This window comes from Nyctibius grandis, chromosome 4, assembly GCF_013368605.1.
Source record: "Nyctibius grandis isolate bNycGra1 chromosome 4, bNycGra1.pri, whole genome shotgun sequence".
In the NCBI taxonomy this organism is placed as follows: Eukaryota; Metazoa; Chordata; class Aves; order Nyctibiiformes; family Nyctibiidae; genus Nyctibius; species Nyctibius grandis.
Genome location: NC_090661.1, coordinates 29,829,091 through 29,851,058, shown reverse-complemented (window position 1 = coordinate 29,851,058; position 21,968 = coordinate 29,829,091). Strand labels below are relative to the sequence as shown.

Below are 21,968 nucleotides of genomic sequence, written 5' to 3'. Positions count from 1 at the left end.
TGTAGGTAAGAATGTGAAAGACGGCATTGAAACTCAGCACCCCAGATATCTATCAAGAAACAGAAAGCGTCAAAGACAGGCTCTGATTTTGAATTTGCTTAAGTTTCCAAAAAGGTTGACAGGCAATAAGCATAATTACCAATCTCTACAGATTTGAAGGTTTGTTATTTCATCATTACTCTTACAGGTTTTGCACAATTATGCTATTTATTTCATGACGAAGTAATACTTAAAAAGTAGCATTGATGCATTTTTTACATTATTTTAGGTCTGCTCCAAACCCCAGTGAAACAGAGGAAAGACTCCTCAGGTCCAGTGATACTATTTCTGAGCCTGCTGGCCTTAGGAGGAATCTGAAGGCTGTCTCCTGAAACCTGGCTCTTGACATCTGTTTTGCCCTCATAGGCAGACTGAGCACAGTAAGGCTGCAACTGCATCCGCTCCACTGTTGGGCGTTAGGTTCCTTTCAAGGAAGGGCTTCATGCCGTAACTTCAAGGGCAGAGAGAAGAATACATGTAGAAGGCGAGGCAGGCAGAGCATCCTGGAACCCATCTCCATCTCAGGCAAAAGCATATTACCAGTCTGGCTCTAATGTGCAAGACATACACCAGGCTCACACCCCACCTCAAAGCCCCACCCCAGCAGGTAGCTCTAGATGTGACAAGTACATCACAGATAGTTATCATGGGCAGTTAGTGAAACCAGCTTCAAAGCCACCCTAAAATACAAAATAAGCTTCACAAGGATTGCAAAGAGTTTTGGTTCAAAAGGATTCTGTGTTATCTTTAACTTGCCTAGATACATATTATTTAAACTATTGTTTTCAGAAATCCTTCGCCCAGTGCAGTGTCTACATAATCCTACATACTGTCATCTTTGACACATGAAAACATTTCTCAGATGTTCATTATTTTATGTGTGCTGTAAAAATCCTTTATGCCAAGAACACAAAACCTATGCAAATGTACTAATAAACAAAAGGCAGATATTCCTCCGTACATAAAGCTGAATCTGAAACCCACTGATGCCAGTAGCAGTCCTTTTTCTTTAATGAGATTTGGACTGAGCCCGTTCCCCCATATACACATTGATTTCTTGCACTGAATTATAAATATATGGAAGGTAGATAAATCACATTAAGAGCTGCACTTGAGATGAAAGCTTATCTTTAAAATGGAGGTGTGATACCAAAAGGAAAGAGGAGAGCAAACATATACCTTCGTAGATTTTTCTGATAAATGTTCATCCGAAGAAGAACGAGCATGGTATCTGGAAGAAAGGTAAAAAGTTTTTCCCAACACTACTCATCTCATGCACTCTATCTCCGCATTAAACTACATTCCAACAGCCTAGGATTGCTCATTTTTATTCCCTTGAAATTAACTCTTCCTTGTATAAGTACATGAAAGCAGGATACTGTTGAGCTTTCTCAAGAAAGTGAACTCTTATCTCCAATGCCATCATCCTGGAGAAAATTCAGCTTTCTAAAATCTGTAAAATTATCCCCCAGTGCAAAAGACAAACTATTTCACTATTTGCCAAAGAGAATAAATTCAGCCCATGACAGTTAGCTGCAGAAAGTTATTTTTTTTAATTATGTTTTGGTTCTTTTTTCAAAAAAATCAGATTCAATACAGATGGCAGAGCAATCCCTCCCCCACCAAGAACAACGAATCCAAATCCTCAACATTTTTTACTATCCTAATATATAACAACAGCTTCCTCATATCTCAAGAGCTTCAAGAAAACAAAGAACAATACACATTTGAAATAATTATTTTTTCAAAACATCACATCTGTTCTTCTCTCTCACTGAAAGATCTTCACCATTTATAGCAAAGTCACCATCTAAGGATAAAAGTTGACCTGTATTCTTTGAAGGAAAAAAAAAATCGGAACTATCTGTGAGGTATATAATATCACCAAACAGATTTTTCAAAGTTTCTACAAAAAAATTCTTCAAACAAGAAGAACTAAGGATGCAAGGTTCCCCATTCTCCTTTGCTGCAACTAAGAAATAGCCATGACCATCTTTACATACCTCAAATAAGCAACATTTTTACTTTGCATTTTATCATTCTAAATGCAAGAGCAGCAAGAACAACAAAAACAAATAAAAACAGAACAGCAACAACAAAAAAAAGCCAAGCTATCCAACCATGGCAGACTATATGTAAATAAGAAAATACTTTCTTCACTGGGGCAATGGTCCCAAAGACAAAGCTTTCATTTACAGGATCAAAGATTAAGCCAATGACTGCTCCTGCCTAAAAATAACAAGTCCATCAACAAGAATAAACAAAGCTTGCAAAATCACATTTAAGACCAAGATGACCCTGCTCATATTAGTTTGCAGGAAGGGAGGCAATTCACTCATAATTTTACATTACAAGATACACATCCCCATGAACAAATTAATTAGAGGGAGGGGGGAAAAAAGGCTAAGACGCCTCAAATCTATTCTTAGTGCTGACAGCCCCGTCCTCACAGACATTGGGAAGCACCAGCGCTCAGGAAGACCTGACACAAGCCTTGCTTTATCTCACCATCATATTAAACCTGTTGTTCAATGGGTTCATTCAACGCCAGCTCATCAATAAAATACAAAACTGTAGTGCTCTCCAAGGATGCTTACTTCTGTTTGGAAGGTCGGATATTAGCAGCTGTGGCCTTCAGACGGGCAATGTTAATCTTCTCTGAAAGCTCCTCCACGGTCTCAATGTCCACCTGCTCGTCATCCTCACTGTATTCACACGCATCCTGGAACAGTTTTTGTTTTGTTTTTTAAAATGAGTATCTACTTAGCAATAGAGCTCAGGCCAAAACAATTTCACTTCAGTCTCAAAAGAGATCACATTAGAACATTAAGAACCATTAAAGAATCAACATCTCCAGCTACACTGGCTAATAAACAATGCTAAGCAGGTGGTTATTTTAACTGTCACCTCGAGGAATTCCTTCCACTAGCAACTCTGCAAAATGAATTTTGGTAAGGGCAAAACCCACCTCTGTTGTTTATGCTTTTACTATGAGTAAGATAAAAAGCTGTCATAGGGCAGAGCTTTCCTGCCTCCATTTTCAAATAAGATGAAACTGCCTTTACAACCTACTACTGTAGACTCTTGCTAACTAACATTTTTTTGACACAAGTTGAGATAGTCATGGTCTCTCATACCTAAGATAGCAACAGTCAGAACATCAAACGACCAGCCTTCTTTGGGTCATACAGTACACTGCTTACATGATGAAGAGTATGGTTTTGACTCTTTCCAAAACGCTGCTGAATGATTATTTTAAATATTTATGATATTCTGAAGAGTACTTTTTCTCCATGCTTGCCTGACCAAGAAAATTTGCTACCATCTGTGAAGACAGAGATAGAGAACAACTGCAGTGCTGTAGCAACTACAAGAGTTAAATATCAATCTCGTGGCCATTTGCAGTACCAGGTGATTCCCCCCCACCCCCAAACAAAGCAAGCCTTATTCAAGTAATTTTTTGTATTACAGTTTTTATGGAAGTTTTTTAATATTATAATCTTTGGTCTGCTTACAGAAACCAGAACTCTTTCTCCTCCTTAAGTAAGAAAATGTAATTATACTTCCATTCTGTGCTCTCTTTCACCCAGTTCCCTGAACTAACCCAATCTTTTCCTCCTCTTATTCTTCTCTTCTATCTTTCCTTCCTTCTCTTTGTCATTCTTTTCTTTCTTTTTGAGGAGCTGCAATCTCCTTCTTCTCTGAACTGAATACTTACCTGAAATTGATGTGACCAGTTAATCACAAAAAATACTAAGTGCAGAACAGGAAAAAAAAGCAACGTGCAATACTGGATCAGTAAGTGGCCTCTAATAAATACTTTTTGTGGTACTGATTATTTAAAGTTATCTGCAACTCACACTGCTGTTTTAAGAAACTGATTAGAAAGCAGAAAGTGTTGCACTTACTCAGCTGACCACAGATTAGGCTGTATACAGCACTATAACGAAAACAAACAAAAGCAGCCTAAATTACCACACAAGCACAACCAACAAGTGGTTAAGGATACACATTCCCAATCATCAGTCATGAAATTTACACCTGTGAAATTTGCTTCAAGGGACGCAACTTACAACAAGACAGTAAATCTTAGCTGTTAACTCCCTTCTTGACAGAGAAGCAGGATCTCTAATAACCTAATGTTTGATATAGTATTTAGCTTTTTCATACTGACTAAACAAAACCTTTTCTAAACCAAAAAAGAAGAAAAACACAACCCCGAAACCCACAACTCGCAGCAGGGCTATCTAAAATTCAAAGAACAACATAAAAATTACCATCTTAGTTACTGACACCACAGAATGACCACCATTGTGAATCATGCTGCCACGTAACATTATCAGTATTTTTTAAACCTTGTGTAATACATCATCTCCCATGGCTGTATGATCGAGGCTACAGAACACTGAAAACAGAATCAGTATGAAAAATTAAGCAAGTTTGCCATCCTTTACTAAAGGCTATACTGGGGATATAACCTTTGTAAAGTATAGCAATGTATACTTTTGTAGGAATGTAGCCTTTAGTAAAGTATACATTGAGTGTATACACATGTATATACGAAAAAGGGCATATACAGAGTGTGTGTGTGTGTATATAGTACATATATTTTAGTGTCTACCTACATAGACACATATGCATGCAATACTGCCTGTAGAATCTTCCATTCTTTTAAGAAGAATGAAACCATGCAGCATCCTCCCACCGTAAAACCACTCTCAAATATTCCCAAGTCTTCCACTACCTTCCATTCACGTCATGAGGCGTCCTACAGAGTGCTGGTAGCACAGATTCTGTGTAGAAAGAGGTATAAACTTCTAAACTACTCACTTGCAGAGAAGCTGACACCTCTTCCTGTACTATGAAGTATCGAGATATTACTGCTGAAACAAAGAAAAGTGATGCTCAGGTTATCAGCTGTAACTGCTAGATCTGAACAGAAGAGCACCCTTACTTCTACAAGTTGCTATGCACACCCCCATGTCACCTACTACCTCTCTGTGCTTGTAGAAAGTCACGTCTTTTGAAAAAGATAGAAAATAGCAAGGAGAGTGTCCTTAGATGAGAAATTACTAGCCTTAAAGAACAATCTCACTCTTTCAAACATGTTTTTAACATGTGCCAACTTTAAAAACACCATTCTTCTCTGCCCAGGAAAGCAGCTCTGATCTCTGGTGCTATATCTGGTTCTATATTTGGAAGGGAGATAAGTAAAGTTATTCTACTACTACTGACTTCTGGGGTTTCTTGCAGCTTTCTTTCAGAGCAGCTATGAATCTGTATTATGGCATGATAGCTCTTGTTATGAGTATAAAGAGCAGCATGGAGGCAAAACAAATTCTCATCTGACTTTGAAAGTATGGTACTGGTGCTGGCAGGAACTTAAGGAAGTACTGTTTCCGTCTGTGTATGAAAGCCCATAAAACCTTTACTTGTTCCATTTTTTAAATATTCTCCCACAAAGCAAGACTCATTAGCACTAGGACCAGGTAGAGCACAGAGAAAATGAACTGTCTTTACCAAGGAAGCAGTGCATCACTTTGAACTTACAGGAAGGTCAGTAGCTACATGTCACCACTACTCCCCAAGACAGCAGGAGAATGAAAGTCTGAAGACACCACGTCCCTGCGACCTTGGTGAGGTCCAACCAAATAGTGCTTGCAGTCTAGATCCAGAACACATATGCAGAGGCTACTGAAATTGTGACCGAGTTAAGACTACATTGCATTTCAGCATAGGTATTTCAACAACTTTCAACACTGCCTGTGAACAGTACGCAGCTTTATTTCACGTCTGTCGAGTGGCTCTATATGCTTATAGAAACTTAAGAAATCTTTAAGTTCTACTATATAAAATCTCGCTTGGAGAATAACACTTACACAAACAGCCAGCAATTTTTCAACAACTCCTCCTCACACTTGCTTTACTTGTTACAGACTTTGCCAAGATCCAGTTTTAATGAATAGGAGCAACTTTTTGGATGTGTTTTTTTTTTTTTTATGAAGTAATCTTGATCTTACAACAACAGATGCATCGAAGTTGCCTTTAAGTCAATTCTGTAGCTTCCCCATTGAAAAGCAGAGACTGACTCATTTGCACAAGGTCACAGAAAGGCAGGAAAATCAAAAACACAACTGAAGATTTCCAAATTCTCTAGAAGTCCTTAATTGCTATGCCAGGGTTCACACAGTGAACTAGAGGATGTACTAGAGGACCCAGAGTGCTGAAATTTCAAGAATTCCTCACCTGAGGAGCAGAACATAAGCTTGAGTCTGAAATTAAAGACTGCTAACTGGTAAGAGTAGAGGGAAGGGAAAGCAAAAGAGAAGTTGGAAGATATGAAAATTACACCATCTCCCCACACGCAGACCTTCTGCTGAGCTACAACAGGCAGTGTAAACATGTAGCATAGCTGCTTCCACAGCCTTTTTTAATCCTCCTCAGGGCCTGATATATATTCTATTCAATATATTCATTAATGACTTGGATGAGGGAATAGAGTGCACTGTCAGCAAGTTCACTGATGACACCAAACTGGGAGAAGTGGCTGACACACCAGAAGGCTGTGCTGCCATTCAGAGAGACCTGGACAGGCTGGAGAGTTGGGCGGGGAGAAATTTAATGAAATATAACAAGGGCAAGTGTAGAGTCCTGCATCTGGGCAAGAACAACCCCATGTACCAGTACAAGTTAGAGACAGACCTGTTGGAGAGCAGCGTAGGGGAAAGGGACCTGGGGGTCCTAGTGGACAGCAGGATGACCATGAGCCAGCAATGTGCCCTTGTGGCCAAGAAGGCCAATGGCATCCTGGGGTGTGGTGTGGTTAGCAGGTCAAGAGAGGTTCTCCTCCCCCTCTACTCTGCCCTGGTGAGGCCGCATCTGGAATATTGTGTCCAGTTCTGGGCCCCTCAGTTCAAGAAGGACAGGGAACTGCTAGAGGGAGTTCAGCGCAGAGCCACGAAGATGATTAAGGGGGTGGAACATCTCCCTTATGAGGAGAGGCTGAGGGAGCTGGGTCTCTTTAGCTTGGAGAAGAGGAGACTGAGGGGTGACCTCATTAATGTTTATAAATATGTAAAGGGCAAGTGTCATGAGGATGGAGCCAGGCTCTTCTCAGTGACATCCCTTGACAGGACTAGGGGCAATGGGTGCAAGCTGGAACACAGGAGGTTCCACATAAATATGAGGAAAGACTTCTTTACGGTGAGGGTGACCGAACACTGGAACAGGCTGCCCAGAGAGGTTGTGGAGTCTCCTTCTCTGGAGACATTCAAAACCTGCCTGCACGCGTTCCTGTGTGATATGGTCTAGGTAATCCTGCTCCGGCAGGGGGATGGGACTAGATGATCTTTCGAAGGGGGATTGGACTAGATGATCTTTTGAGGTCCCTTCCAATCCCTAACATTCTGTGATTCTGTGATGAGAGAAGGAAAAGCACCATAAAGCCAGAGGAAAAAAACCTGGCTGAACAAAAATTATTCAAACAAAGATACTATTTAAATTACACAACTACTGAAGAGATACATGCCATTATGTTGAAAATATTGCATGTGCGAGAGGTACAGGGTTACATAATTTTAACAGGTCATATTTTATGACAACGCAGTTGTATTTCATTATACATAGAGCACTGCCCATTCTTGCCTGCTCTCCTGGGTCATCCACAAAGCCTCCTTGATGCTGGAAGCCTCCTGATCTTTTCTCTAGCTTTTCCACTTCATACAGTATCATTGCTGTGATTCCACATGCAGAGATGCATACCGGTTTTCTTCAGTGGGCAGGACTACCCCATCTAAACTACATTTCGACATCATTACACTGCAGGGAAAGGGGACATGCAGCGTAGTTCAAAAGATGCTACAATCCAGAGAGTGAGGGGAAAAAAACCCAACAAAACAGGATGTTAGCTTACTGTAGAAACACTACCATGGTAAAACTTTTGAGTGCCGACAAGTTACACTGGGCTAACCAAAGGGTTGATATTAATTATCCAGCTAGAGCTGTTCTCATGGTGGAACTTTCTACATGCTATCATACTAGAAAAACTGTATTCAAAACCTGAGACATTGTACCTTTTTCATGAAAGATGGCGAAAAAAATAGAAGTAAAATTCTCCACTGCCCACCAAGAACTCAACATGTTTAAGTTTACGAATTCTGAACGTGGACATATGTAAAACAAAAAACATTACTTTTTTTCATTCTTACATCTAACAACAAAGGGAAATATGCTTCAGGATGGTAAGTCTTTCCTCTCTACCTCTGACTTCCTAACAACAGGAAAAATATCACAATCGTGAAGATCGTCAGAATAAGTTCACTGAAGTTCTGCCATAAGAACAGCTATTCTTATCTAAGTACAGCCAACCCATCATAGGCTGAACCCTATTCATAGCCTAGCATAACTTCTTGTTGGGGTGCAAAACTTCTAAAATGCTTGTGGAAGCCCTATCTTTCTAGCATCAGTCTTTCTATGGATCCTGTAGTTACAAAACTTCTAAATGCCTTTGAGCTTGTAAGAGTAAAATACCTTAAGGAATGGAGACACAAGAGGAGCAAGCCCATACTACAACAGTTCCAAAGTTGCTATAGAAATGTCAGCACTTTTCCCTCTCTGCATTTCAACACCTGTTTCTAAGCACTCTCCTCTTCTGTCTGTTCCTGGCAGCCTACACCCCTATTGCTGGTTCCTGAAGAGCAAACTGCCTGATGGCAGAGGGTCCTCAGCGACAGTGCTGAGAAAGAAGGAGAATAGATGACAACAGATGTCATTAGACATTACCCAAGCTAATGCCTCATTTCTGGATCTGTCTTCAACGCTACAACGTCTGCAAATTTCACACGCGGTCTGTACCAAAAGCTCAGAACATGTGAGAGATTGTTGGAACTTAAATCATCCACAAAATACATCACTTGCACTTTTTATTAAACCTACAATGTTAGAATAATTCATAATAGTTCCTTATAATTTTAATGTTCAGCTCAGAAAAAGAATGATTGAAAAACTTGCCAGACGCGGAAGCTATGTTTAGACTAGTAAGTTAAACAGGTCCAGGGGACTATCTGTAGCATTAAAATACTAGAAAAAGCCCTGGCATGCCTTTGGCTTAAGCCAACAAGCACTCATGTGAACAATTCACAGACACAGTCTGTGACTTAGCCCAGGCCAAGCAGCCATTCAACAGGAATTTTGTGTGCAATCATCATGCCTTGGAGATATCACGTCCCAGATCATCACACTTGAATTCGTTCAGATGACAAGTTCTGATATTGATTAGTTTGCTTATACAAATATTCCCAGAAGGTTTTGTTCATATCACCAAACCCAAGACCATCAACCCTCCTAAGCTTCTCTTGATGCAGTTCAGGGTAGGAAATGCAAAAGGGCAAAGATACCATCTCAGGAAGCTTCTCTCTTTGTTGAGGAGTCTACAAGAGTCCCTTAAATACACAAATTTAGCACAAGGTAAGAAGAGCATCGATATGCAAAATTAAGAACAATGAAGTCATTACTGCAATGAGAACCAGTGTAGGGAAATATACTAAAAAAAGAAACAGTAATAGCTACTACAGGTAGGTAGCAATCATCCTGACTCACTGCAGTTTTCTGGGGTTTTTAATGGCTATTTTCTGAGTAACTAAAACCAGTCCATATTCCAAACTAGTAGTGAAAGAGCTGTCATTAATATTTCCACTAAACAGAAGTATTAGTGGACATGCGTGTACACTTTGCTTCTATGTTTCCACTAGCTTAATGAAACAGATAAACATCCTGTAGTAATCTGTTTATATGATCTGACTTCATCCAGTCTGACAAACAACACCAGTGCAGCCTGTCTTGTAAGCACTATGCTCATAAAAGAGCATATCTCAGTGAAAAAATAACAGAGAGATATTTAGATTTAAAACTGAATTCTCCATTAAGCACTGACATCAACTTAACTTGCAGGCAGCACAGGCTAACAACCCAAGAACTCACCCAAATTCCAGACGTGTCCTTGAGATCTCATTCCTCAGCTTTACTGCTCTAGAACCAAAACCAGCTTACTCATATTTGTGTGAGCTTATGGCGAAGACATACACTTATATGGCTTACCAAACCACATTAGCTCAAAACCTGCATGGTAAGTTTCTTCCAAACCAAACATTTCTTATAATACCTGATAATTATTTTTTCATTTCATTATCCTTTTGTAGGACAACAGAAAACACATCTTTACAAGACCAACCCTGATAACAGGCTACTCTGTGACCTAGACTTTATACTACCTGTTGGCTTACCAACAGATTGCTAAGACTACCTTGTCTGGAAAGTTTATCGGGCATCAGGCACGAATTAACTGTGGCTCTCAAAACTTGACGATAACTCTGCTGATGTTATTGAAGTATACAGGAGTTACCAAATGTCAGCGTCCAACTCAAGACAAGACAGCAACAGCTCAGTTTTCAGCTTGAAAGGACTTCCAAAATTTACATGTGCTTTCAGTTTCCTCACCTTCATGCAGCTGAGATACTACCATCATGCCTGAGAATAGTGAGCTGGAATATGAACTGATTAGTCAATTTTTCTGGAAGTTGAATAGATTCCCTAAAAGCCAGACTTGCTGACTTAACTGAGTTACTCTGGATACGGTTAGAAGAAAACTAAGACTAATTTGGTTTTCAGCTGCGGGAGGACTACATTAACATAAAAGGGCTAAAAGAACTATATACTTTCCAATTCCTGAAGACACTAACATAATGTCTCCCCTATTGTTAATTTGTTCGTTCTTCAATTCTTCTCCAGTTTAACCTTTCTCTTTCCATTTTTATCTTATCCCAAGAAATGGCTACCTTATTTCTCATGGCCATTTGACCGACTCACAAAAGCACTTCATAAATTTTAAGTAACAATGCACTGCTTCTTAAGTCACATACAGATATATAAAAAGTACATCAAGGAGTTACACATGGGATTGTTTTCTTTTAATTTTTGGGTGAAATTTGATGAAAATTCTACAAGCATTAAAATGTAAACATATCTTAACTATACTAACCACAATGTTTTACCCTTATTCTGTGACTTCCGGAGCAATTTGTTTTCTATCGAATATGGAATGACAGCTTTCACACACTACTTAAATGTACTACTAAATTTCAAGAGGAATTTAAGGAGAGATTCAAACATTCCTTCCAGAAATAAGTCTTAACTAAGGGCTACAAAAATTAAGTAAAAGAAAAAGACTTAAAATAACAGAAATACTAGATTGGCGACTACATTTTAGGATCCTAAGTCATATTACAAGGAACCAAGTTGCTTGAGTAAATACTGGAAGAAGACAACTTGCAATGGTTCTATTACAGCTTGCTCAATATAACTCCTGTTATCTGAAAAATGGACGATTTCTAAAAGGTCACTACAATGCTACCTATAAAAAAGCATGCAACTAAGAAGAAATAAAAGACATTTCCACTTGGAACCCAGATCTAGACTTTCTAAAGAAACTCAAGTCCAGAACACAAACATCATACTGCGTCTTTCAAATCCATGGGTTGTGACATTAGTTGGTCAATTTAAAAAAAAAAAAAATCCCTTCATAAATAGTTAAATGCTTACCACTTTTTCAACATCTACTTCCTCTTCACTTGGGAAGTCAGAAGCACCATCCAGCATCTCATCAGCAGAATCATCGGTTTTTTCATCGTCTTCATCCTCATCATCATCTTCCTCATCCATATCATCAAAAGTTATATCAATAGTGGGCATGTAACCCTTTCTGTGAGGCCTGGCTTCCTGTGCCCTCTGTACCTGTGTCAGGTCACTTTTCTTAGATGTATCAGCTTTGTTATCTGCCTCGCTTTTATTTTCTAATGCGGGTACAAAGCTAGATATTTTGCTCCAAGAACTGTTGACGTTAGTTACAATGTCATGACCCGTTTTCAGTTCTTCCCGAGAATAGAAAGCATCTTGTTCTTTGCTGTTACTGCCTTCCTGCCTAGCTACGTTTGGTTTGTCTTCCTCGGTATTGACTGTATGCTCTTCTCCTGAAGCATTATTCTGCTCTTCTGCAGAACTGATTTCAGACTTGCTTCCCTTTTTCTCTCTTATGCTTTCTGCTTCTGTAGAGCCCTTGTACTCCTTCCTTTCCATATCTGGCTGCATGGCATCACCCTGGCATTCTTCTTTGTTCTGAGACAGTTCAGTCCCTCTCTGTTCCTTCTTGTTCTCCAGCTGTGTATCTTGCTCTTGTTGACGCTGTGACTGCCCAGAACTTGCCTTGTTGTCCTCCATCTGTGTCTGTGCATCTCCTTCCTGCTCTTTTACTGGTATCTTCTCCTGTTGAGCATGTCTTTGTTCCTTCCCATGGTTCTTCAACTGTGCAGTCTCCTGATTCTCAAGACTCTGTGGATGTGCATTATCCAGAGGAGCAACTAGAGACTGATCTGATGACCCACAAACAGTTTCAGAGTTAGCTGAAACAGCCTCCACTACAGTTTCAGAACTGACAAAATCGTCTTTCTCCTCAGAGGCCCCTTTTTCTTCCTCATCATTTGGCTTCTCACTGATGTACGAATGGTCAGATGATACAACATCTGCAGAAACATCATGCTGAGAAGAAGAGCTATCATCACAAGAACTCTCTAGCACCTTTGAGTCCTTCTCCACCATCTCTAATGTAGTGGAATTTCCATCAGGTGCAACTGTGACAGATGCTGACTCTTCAACATTATTTGACTGGTTAACTGACAACTCATTTTCTTCTTGTTTTCTCTCTGCCACTGTGACCTCAGACTCTGTAACTTCAATGCCATCTGAGTGTGAAGCCTTCCCATTCTCCTTCTGCTGAGCAGCACCCGAGTCCTCTTTCTTGCATATTTTCCTGTAATCCTTCTTCATCTGAAGAGATGCAAAATGGTGAAGAATGGAGTTTGGCACAGTCTTCTGTCCTGGGAGCTGAAGTAGAGCAAAACTACCAGATTGTAAAGGTATGAGATTAGCAGTGGTAGCTGGCAGACCACCTGAGCTGCAGGTTATTTTAGATTCAGAGGCTGTTTGATTTGCCACGCTGCTAGCAGCAGTAGGGGAGATCCTCAGAGTCAGAGTGCCTGCCTGTGACACAAAACTTGTTACTGAAGGAAGAGAAGATGCTTGGGTGGCTAGGTTAGCTGTAGGGGATAACTTGGGTACTGCAGTTTGTACAGCTGAATTTGCGGCAGGAGAAGTGGAAGACACAGAGGAAGCGGGAGACACTGGTGAGTCAGGAGGCTTAGAAGGTGCAGGCAACCGGATTCCTACAACAGATCCTGTGAGGAAAACAAAGCATCAACTAATACCTCCTCAAAGCAATTTTTTTTCTTTTAGTTTTAGTATTTGATGCTGTACTAGAAGTAGCCAGCATTCTCAAGGATCATAATGTAATCAGGTATTTGAGCACAAGTTCTCAGTGAAAGAGCTGATACTGCGTCAAGACATATAAATTGTTCAATTTTTATATGGAACACCCCAATAAAATACATCAGGTTGCTACTCTAACACATTTAATGGTAAGTTCTAGCATTAAGCTTTTTAATCAAAAAAGCCAATGCATCTAGTTAAAGTCCTCTGCATTTTACTTTCCCATTTACTGGAAAATGGGGATTTTCTAAAAAAAAAAAAAAAAAAAATCAAAACAAAAAACAACAACAACAAAAAAACCCACCGAGAAGAATGTTTAATTTTAAAATCCTTTTTTTTTTTCTCAGAAGTCTTCCACAAAGAAAAACTACGACAAGATTACACGATTATAACACAATCCTTTTCACCTTAATGAACTCTCCTGCGGCATTTCAGAACTCCATAAAACAAGAAGGAAAAATACCACCACTGGCAACTAGTTCCTCTTGTACAGCAAAAGCCCCAAACCAGAAAGGAATTCACTGAACTTTTTGACTAATTTTTTACTACACCTCATGCTCAAACTTCAACTAAGGCACAGGATTATTTTCTCTCCTCCCCACAGTTTTGTCATCTACTGCGCTACTCGCCTCTCTCTTTTCAACACCACTCTGACTCCCTCTCCTCAAGATGGTTCTTTACAAAGGGAGAACAGAAGAAAAATCCTACTGGAAAGCAGACATGCATTTAAGGTATATTTTGTTTATAAACATGTTTTGTTTACAAATATGTACAACAGTATGCTCAACAAGCATCCTACCTATTTTCTGTCAGATAGCTGCAATTTCTAACTCTTCCAACCCTGTCTTCAACTATGCACTAGAGAACAGCTGAAAATCAAACTTATTTTTCTCTTCACACTCTAAGGAGGAAAAAACCCAGCAATTTTGTACTGTAGTGTAACATTTGATCTGAATATCTGCTGTAAAAGCACTAACAAACCTACAAACCAAACAAAATCACAGCAGCACATCCAATGGGACACAAGTAACAGCTCATTCTTTTTAAGAGAATCTCCAACAAGAATTACTTCTGAATTGCCAGATCAACGGAATTTCTTTTAACTTCTGACAGTACAATGGACACAGCTCCATTGCCACACACATGGAGGCCCTTTTACTTGCTGCACAGAACTCCTGAATTTTGGTGACTTAGCTATTAACTGCACTTTCTGTATTTTAGACACGTGGTATTTATGTTGCATTACATCTGAGTAATTACACTGTGTTTTTCAACTACTCACGCAGAACTAAATTAGACTCTGTTCAATTACTTCCAGTGGTGGAAAGGAGCATCACACAGACATTACATTGTTAATTTCTGGGTAACACATTGGTCAGTCAGGAAAGAAATACTGGACTTTGTACCTGGATTGCGGAACATCACTGGCTGCACACTGGGCTGGGCACCTGTAGCTCGAAACTGTTGCAGAGGGACAAGCTGAATTATCTGTCCATTAGGATGTCTGAACAGGTTCACACCACCAGGGCTCCTGAGAGGCTGAAGGACCATCCTCTGCCTCTGAGCAAGCTGCATGTTGTTTAGCGGTCGCAAAGCAGGAGGTGTCTGATGCACGGGAATCAGCAACAATCGAGGTCCTATGCGTTTCTCTGTTCCAGGAGACATCTTCTGGGGAGTCTTACTTACAGCTTGTGTGGTACCATCTTCTGAAACATTTTAAAAGTTATATAAAAATCAGCTTAAGAGAACAGCCTACAAATCACACATTATCCTTAATGAAAACAAGCACAAATATTTTGGAAACAACTGGATCTCTTTAAAGTTGTTTAAAAGCATTTTCTTCTCTTTTTATTCACAGAACACACGTAGAACCAACCAGGCCAGAACGGTCTTTTACATGCAGCGCCATCAACATATCTCAACCACAACTCTGAAAACTTCCATGTTAACAACAACAGAGTAATTCCATACCTACTTCTTGGACTCTATGCCAAGCATGAAGTTCTAGCAGTCATAGCAATAACTGCGCTATACATTTCTATGGGTTACTGAGCAGATAGCTACTTTTTTCCTCCTCTACCAGCTCAGGCTGGAATAAAACAAGCAACTTAATAGATTACATTTCTTATCCTATTTTGGAAAGAAGGGTGAGGCAAGCAAATCTCTATTTAAATTGGGTGCTACAGTTGCAGACTCTATTTGAGCTATGAAGGAGGCAGAATGCAAAAAGGAAGCTTCTACAGTAATAGCCCAAAGCATGTAAGCCTTACCTCTTTTTGGATTCAGTGAAGGACTTGAATTAACTCCTGATAGTATAATGGGAACAGAGCCAGCAGACGAAGCTGGTGTGGTCAGCACAGGTGTGGCGGTTGCAGTTGTTAGTACAACTGTAGAAGTGGATGTTGTAACAACAGGACAAGTAACAGTTGGTGTTGTTACTACAGTTTTAGGGAATGACATGGTTGCTACTGGTGCAACAATACCCGTTGCTTTTGTTATGCTCACAGTGGCAGTAGGAGTGGTGGATGAGGGAGTAGTACAGGTGTTGATTCCAGGTGTTACAGGAGCAGCTGTGACTGTAACTGCAGGAGGAGAGCAGGCAGGTTCATTAGCTCGTGTTTGGCTAGGAGTGGTCACAGTAGATGCTGCCACACTGGTACTTTCCACAGTAATTGGAGAAGTGGTGGTGGCTGTAGTGACTCCAGGAGAGACTGTGCATTGAGCAGGAGATGGCCTTGAGGGAGCCACAGGAGCCACAACCATTATCGGCGTAGGCTTGATAGTGAACTTCTGTGGCCCTGACACAGGCTGGCGTGTGCTCACTCCAGGAATCTTCTGCTGTAGAGCTCCGGCTTTGTTCATCACAAACTGTGTGAACACACCACCAGGTGAGGGTCGGGCAGCTGCAAATAAAAACTTCCAGGTCAAAATTTTAATAGATTTCCGCTTTGCCCTTCATGAGGTGCTACAATTGTAATTTCAGCATGAATTTGAGCCTCTATTTTCTTTGTACCTTGTAATTAAATTGAAACCTTTACAGCAGTCCTGAACATGCCTTACGTACTAGAAATATGTCTGCTTTATTCCACTTGTATAGCTTTTTGTTGCATTTCTTCCTGGCCACACAAAAGAACCGGGTCTTGGGGGGTTGTTCTTTATCGTGAAACTAAGAACAGACAATTCTAATTACAGTACAGGAAAACAAACACCTAAGTGAAATAATGGGCTCACACTATTTTCTAAACCTCAAATTTTTCCTGTAACAGCCTGTGTGATCTTCCTCTTTTTACTGATTCTTGGTTTTCATCCCCCTTCTACTGTATCCACATCTTACACAGCCATGGGGGAATGAGGCAGAAGGGAGATAAGAGTTTGCCACGTCCCCTTCTCATTGAAGTGACATTTGTGCAACTGAGGACTGGATGGGATAAATTTAACCAATGGGAAGTAATCACTATTCGGAAGATCCTTTCCCTCATCCCTTGATCTCCAAGGGATCAGAATACTGCATCTGCATCACTCCAGATGCCTACAGATGAGTACAACAGCATAGATCATGGAGCAAACCCAACTTAAATATTGTATTTATGCACATAACATTTTTAAACCAGAATATGCCAGAACACTTAAATCATATATGGAACAATCACTTCACCCATCAATGAAATGCAGTCAGCTCTTTAATATTGCATAAACACACAAAACAAGAAGTTTTATTACAAGACAAGAAAAGCAACACACCCATTTACACAGCAATGAAAATTTAGGCAGAAACAAAACAATCAATCAGAAATTAAAGTTTTGCCAGGACACAGGTAACATCCTTTTCTCTTGCAAAGCTTCTTCAGATTTTTAATTAACGTGTGGGAATACGTGGATGGGCATTAGATTTTTTTTTTTTTTTTTTTTTTTTTTTTTTTTAAACTCATGCAAAATGTCATAGTTAAAGGCAACTTCCCCTCTTGCCATGCTGGGGTAACCATTTCAGTTGTACACAAGTACCACATGCTTCTTCCAATACTTTTTTTTCCTACTCAAAGCACTGACTAAATCCAACCCTGTTTAGCTTGTGAAATCCAACGAGATTACAGGCCAGTGTGGTTATTGGCTGCACACTTGTTGTTTCACTAACCCAGATTTGGACCATCTTGTCTTTCACTGCTGCTTCACACATCTTTGGTGGTCACAAAGAATTCCAATTACAAGTGCAACATCATCAGAAAAACCAACAGCGAAGAACCACAGATTAGAGTGATCCTTTACTCATTTTAAGTTAAATTGATGTTTGATGAAAAGCAATCAAAAATCATAGTAAGGGAACTCTCAAAACAAAAATTCAAGCTTAACATTCAGTGTGTCTCCACCCACTCTTCCTTGTCTCTTGAAAGTATGCTCTAGTAGCATTAATAAAATAACTAATAGTTAACATCTGTAATCTTATTCTGAAGTCAAAATAAAACTTTCTGCTTTAAAGAGGTTATTTATTGCAGAGGCAGTTTAGGTAGGCAATGCAGCCAAAGGCAGCATGCACTGTTGCACAGAAATCAACAGCAATGCTGTACACTCACTTTTTACTTCAGCTTCACGCAATTTAAAACACAGTAATAAGTTCCAACCTACCTATCTGTCTCTGTGCTGGGACATGGGTTTTCAGAGTCGTCACAGTGGGGGTTGAAGTAGTGCTGGTGGAAGATGTAGTTTTGGGAGTTGATGTTGTGGGCACCTGGACTGACGGTGTCCCAGAAGCAGCTGCTTTAGCACTGGATGCTACCTTGGAGACCACAGTACTGAGGGTTGAGATATCAAGTACTGGGGGTCGCAGCCTGCCTGTCATATAAGCTGCTAGCCGATTGGCGGGATGTAATGCCCCCATCTGTCCCAAAAGCAGTTTGGCCTGAAGATACCTTTTATCATTAACCTGAAAGAAGTGGAAAAGGGAAATTTTGTGAAAAGAACGCTAATTCACCACCTCTGGAGAGGCGTTTCATTCCATGGGACTTCAAGTGTCCTTTTCAAAAAAAAAAAACAAAACATTGCAATTCAGAATGGGAATTCCTAATTTCCTTACTGCCCAGGAGAACTTCAAATAACTCTGTTATATCTTTGTCATACAGATTTCAGATGCTCCTCAGACTCTCACAGAGAACCACAGAGTCCAAAGGAGCATGTGAAATCACTGGAATTAGATAGAGTGAAGCTAGCACTTACTTTTCCTGTCCCTTTCTTACGCTACAGTCCTGAATAAAAATGGGTTCCCAAACTCGAGGACAATTTTGGATAAAATTCTCAAACCCAATCAATATCTAGCATCACAGAAGAAAGAATACTTATGTCATATACATTGGGACAAAACTCTAAAGAGCTTGTAAAAGCTTTATCAGCTTTTTTTCATATCCGTACTGTCATTTGATACTGTAATTAAGGTATGATGTGTTGACTAACTTCAAATTCAGAGCTGTAGTGGTAACTAACTACACCGGAGAGACAAAACAGAACATCTTTCTGAATGTCAGGCTTTATGCCTACTGGTCAACTGGAAGTTTTGGTAGTGTTGCATTTTACTTTCAGGTTGTTTGATAATACCTTCTAAAAGCCAAATATAATTAACACACTACTAAGTAAGGTCTTAACTCTTGTTATTGATGAACTTTTACTAAAAATAAGAAATGTCCCCCTACATTTTTTCTCTCCAGTAGGTTCTCTTTGTGATAGTGCCATATCTGCCAAGTGTCATGAAAATAAATTTTACTCTCATTTGCTATTTCATATGCCTTCTCTGAAAGTGGTGTTACTATAACCACAAATCTTTGATTGAAAAAGACCTTCATCCTAGCCCTACAGTTCCTACCACCAATTCACAATGCCAAGTTGACAGCATAAACCTGCTGGGAAAGGATTCACTTTGAATTTAGGATTATGAAGTCTCTTGTGAACAGCAAAGAGGACATAGGCTATTAGTGAAGATTATTAGCAGTAAGCTGTACCAAAATGCAATTTAATGTTTACAGTTTCATTTTAAAGTTTTGTCCCAGTGTACACTTTCTCAAAAAATACTCTTTTTGTGGCCTCCAACAGCCATTCACTTAGAAGTATTATCTGTCAAATGCATCTGCAGGGAGTTTTCCAAAGCACCAAAGAGACCTTGAAAGAAATTCCGTACTTGGGCCACCAAGACTCAAATGGCCGAAAGGACAAGCTAAACCATCAGATTTCAGACTTCCAACCAGATTTCCTGCTATTGAGTCACTCTGGAAAGGCAGAAGCTTATGGAGAAGCAGGAATGCCACCAGATCCTAAGAATCCTTGTCTAGACAGGCAAAAGACTAGGGCAGACAAATTAAAGCATGTTTTCCCCTTCGAGGAGTTCTGGGATACTGGATGAAACTGAATCTAATCTCCACAGTAAAGGCAGAGGGACCCACCTGAATCAAACCTGAGCGGCTCATATTAGCTTTGCGTTTGTAGACAACCAGCTTTCCCGCAGGAGAAATCCCTGCATAAAAAGGCAAGCCTTTGCCCCCATGCAGCTTCTCCCGCTGTTCGTCCAATGTGTCTGCTCGCAAGAACTTTCGATTTTCTGGGTTTTTGTGTGATGGCACTCCACTACCAGGAGTCTCCAAGACAGGTATCTCGGGCTTCTCATCCTTGTCCTGGTAGGACGGCACTGAAATTTTCACTCTGGAGGAGTAGACAGGAGGGTGGTTCTCATCTTGGGCCTTGTGTTCTGAAGCCAATTCAATAACGAAGCTACCCACTTTGAGGTACTGTGGCACGTTACTGTTGATATGCTGTGATAAGATGGTCAAGATCTTATTGTGATCTTCCTCCCAGTTGCAGTCAGAGATAATCTCGACAAGTTTGGTTGGTTCACCTGGAGTGGTGAGATGAACATAGGAGGTGGAAGAAGAGTCTCCCTCACTACGGGAAGACCACCAGCTTTTCTCTGAGAAAGAATTGAAATAGGTTTCTGCAATACTATGGCATTTTAATCACCTGGATATTCAAACAGTTGTATTCTGCCCACACCTCCACCCTTGTCTCAGCTGCAGGGCAACAAGAAAAATAACTGTTCAAAGCATCACCTCCCCTTGCAGAGCTTCACAAGCAAGCAAGAACTCACTGCAAAACTAATGTAACTATTTCTCACAGTTCACTCCCTGCAGCCATACCATCTCAGGTTGTATCCCATTGCATCACAAGCTAAACAAAACTGGGTTGTTTCAGTACACAGATGAAAGATCTCCAACCAACACCAACATGCAGCAGAAAGCATCGCTGGGTATTCAAGAGATGGCACTTTTCTCTTGGAGTCAGAAAAGGACCAGCATCCTTTCCTGCCCCTCATTGCTGCATGCCCGGCATGAGGGGCAAACATGCCGCTAGCAGAACTGTCTTTTGCAGAAGATGTATAACAGAAGCATCACCTTTGTTGTCATTAGAGATCCAACGTCACTTTTTGCAAAACTGTAAGGATGTTGAGCCCTGTGTCCTGGCCATTTTAATTTCACCTAACAATTCACCAGCATTTTCAACTAGTTATATTATTTTTCCATTCCCATCCTTAAATGTAGAGTGTGCTGTTGTATATGTTAAACGGTGGAAGAATTCAGCTCAAAACAGCAGCTATATTTCATTAGCGGATGACACAACGCCTCTAGTATATGTCTCATTTTAAAGTTCAGAACATGATTTGGGCCACTTCAGATCGGAGAAGAACGCAGATGTCTGGCCTACTTCTTATGAACTAGAAACTCAAACCCAGTATATATAACGTAGCAAAACTGCAATGCAACCTTTCAACTTCAACTAAAAGAATTCAGCATCAAACAACTCCAATATAGGCGCTTCTTCGTCCCATATGGTTCTAAGTGGAGAACATGAGGATCCCATCCTCACAGTACCACTTAGATATTTAGTAATTCTTCAGTAGCTACAAAGTAATAGTAAGGAAAAAAAGAAGGGAAAAAAAACCCCAGACAAACCATTAACAGTGATCTCCATTCCTTCCCAAGTGTCTAATTATCACTCTTGAAGACAAGTCTGCTGTGCAGTATTATCTTTTATTGCTAAACAAGCTACTGTAATACTGGCCATTTTAACCTCAGAGCAACAGCGTGTACTGGATATTTAGCCTGCTGTATCTCCCACACGACACACACACACAACTGCTCAAGAAAACAGGAAACTGTAATCACATCATAAGATTTTTATTGACAACTGTAACAATTCCCCCAGCAAATGGACTTTTGTTTCATCAATAGCTGCAACTTTTTAAAAAAATAAAGCCAACACAAAACTCCACAAAAACGTGGAACTACCAACAGGTTATTCTCTATTCAAGAATCAGCTCTTACCTCCTGATTTATCAGTGTCTTTGTCCGTCTCACAAGTTGCTTTCTCAGGAGACTGAAGCTCTGGTTTATGCTCCTGCAGGAGGAAAGAAATGCAAGAAAAATATTCAGCCTGTGTATCTCTCTTCCACACTAAAAATCACATCACAAAATAAAGTAGTTCATCATACTGTCACCCCAAATCATAAAACATATGCCAACATT

General features: G+C 40.1%; 1 protein-coding gene across 10 annotated transcripts in view; it reads right to left on the bottom strand.

Moving 5' to 3' along the window:
* Window positions 1-21,968, bottom strand: part of MGA (MAX dimerization protein MGA) — a 65,267-nt gene that overhangs the window by 10,431 nt on the left and 32,868 nt on the right. For 4 of the 10 annotated variants that reach the window (XM_068397490.1, XM_068397493.1, XM_068397497.1 and 1 more), the window contains exons 12-19: window positions 21,768-21,840; window positions 19,836-20,356; window positions 18,034-18,331; window positions 15,684-16,316; window positions 14,820-15,119; window positions 11,635-13,322; window positions 2,637-2,761; window positions 1,219-1,270 (exon numbers count right to left, since the gene is read on the bottom strand). In XM_068397490.1, the coding sequence (XP_068253591.1) occupies window positions 1,219-1,270; window positions 2,637-2,761; window positions 11,635-13,322; window positions 14,820-15,119; window positions 15,684-16,316; window positions 18,034-18,331; window positions 19,836-20,356; window positions 21,768-21,840 (3,690 nt within the window). Of the gene's footprint in view, window positions 1-1,218; window positions 1,271-2,636; window positions 2,762-11,634; window positions 13,323-14,819; window positions 15,120-15,683; window positions 16,317-18,033; window positions 18,332-19,835; window positions 20,357-21,767; window positions 21,841-21,968 lie in introns of those variants that run through there. The other 6 variants (XM_068397492.1, XM_068397494.1, XM_068397499.1 and 3 more) reach the window with 6 other exon arrangements.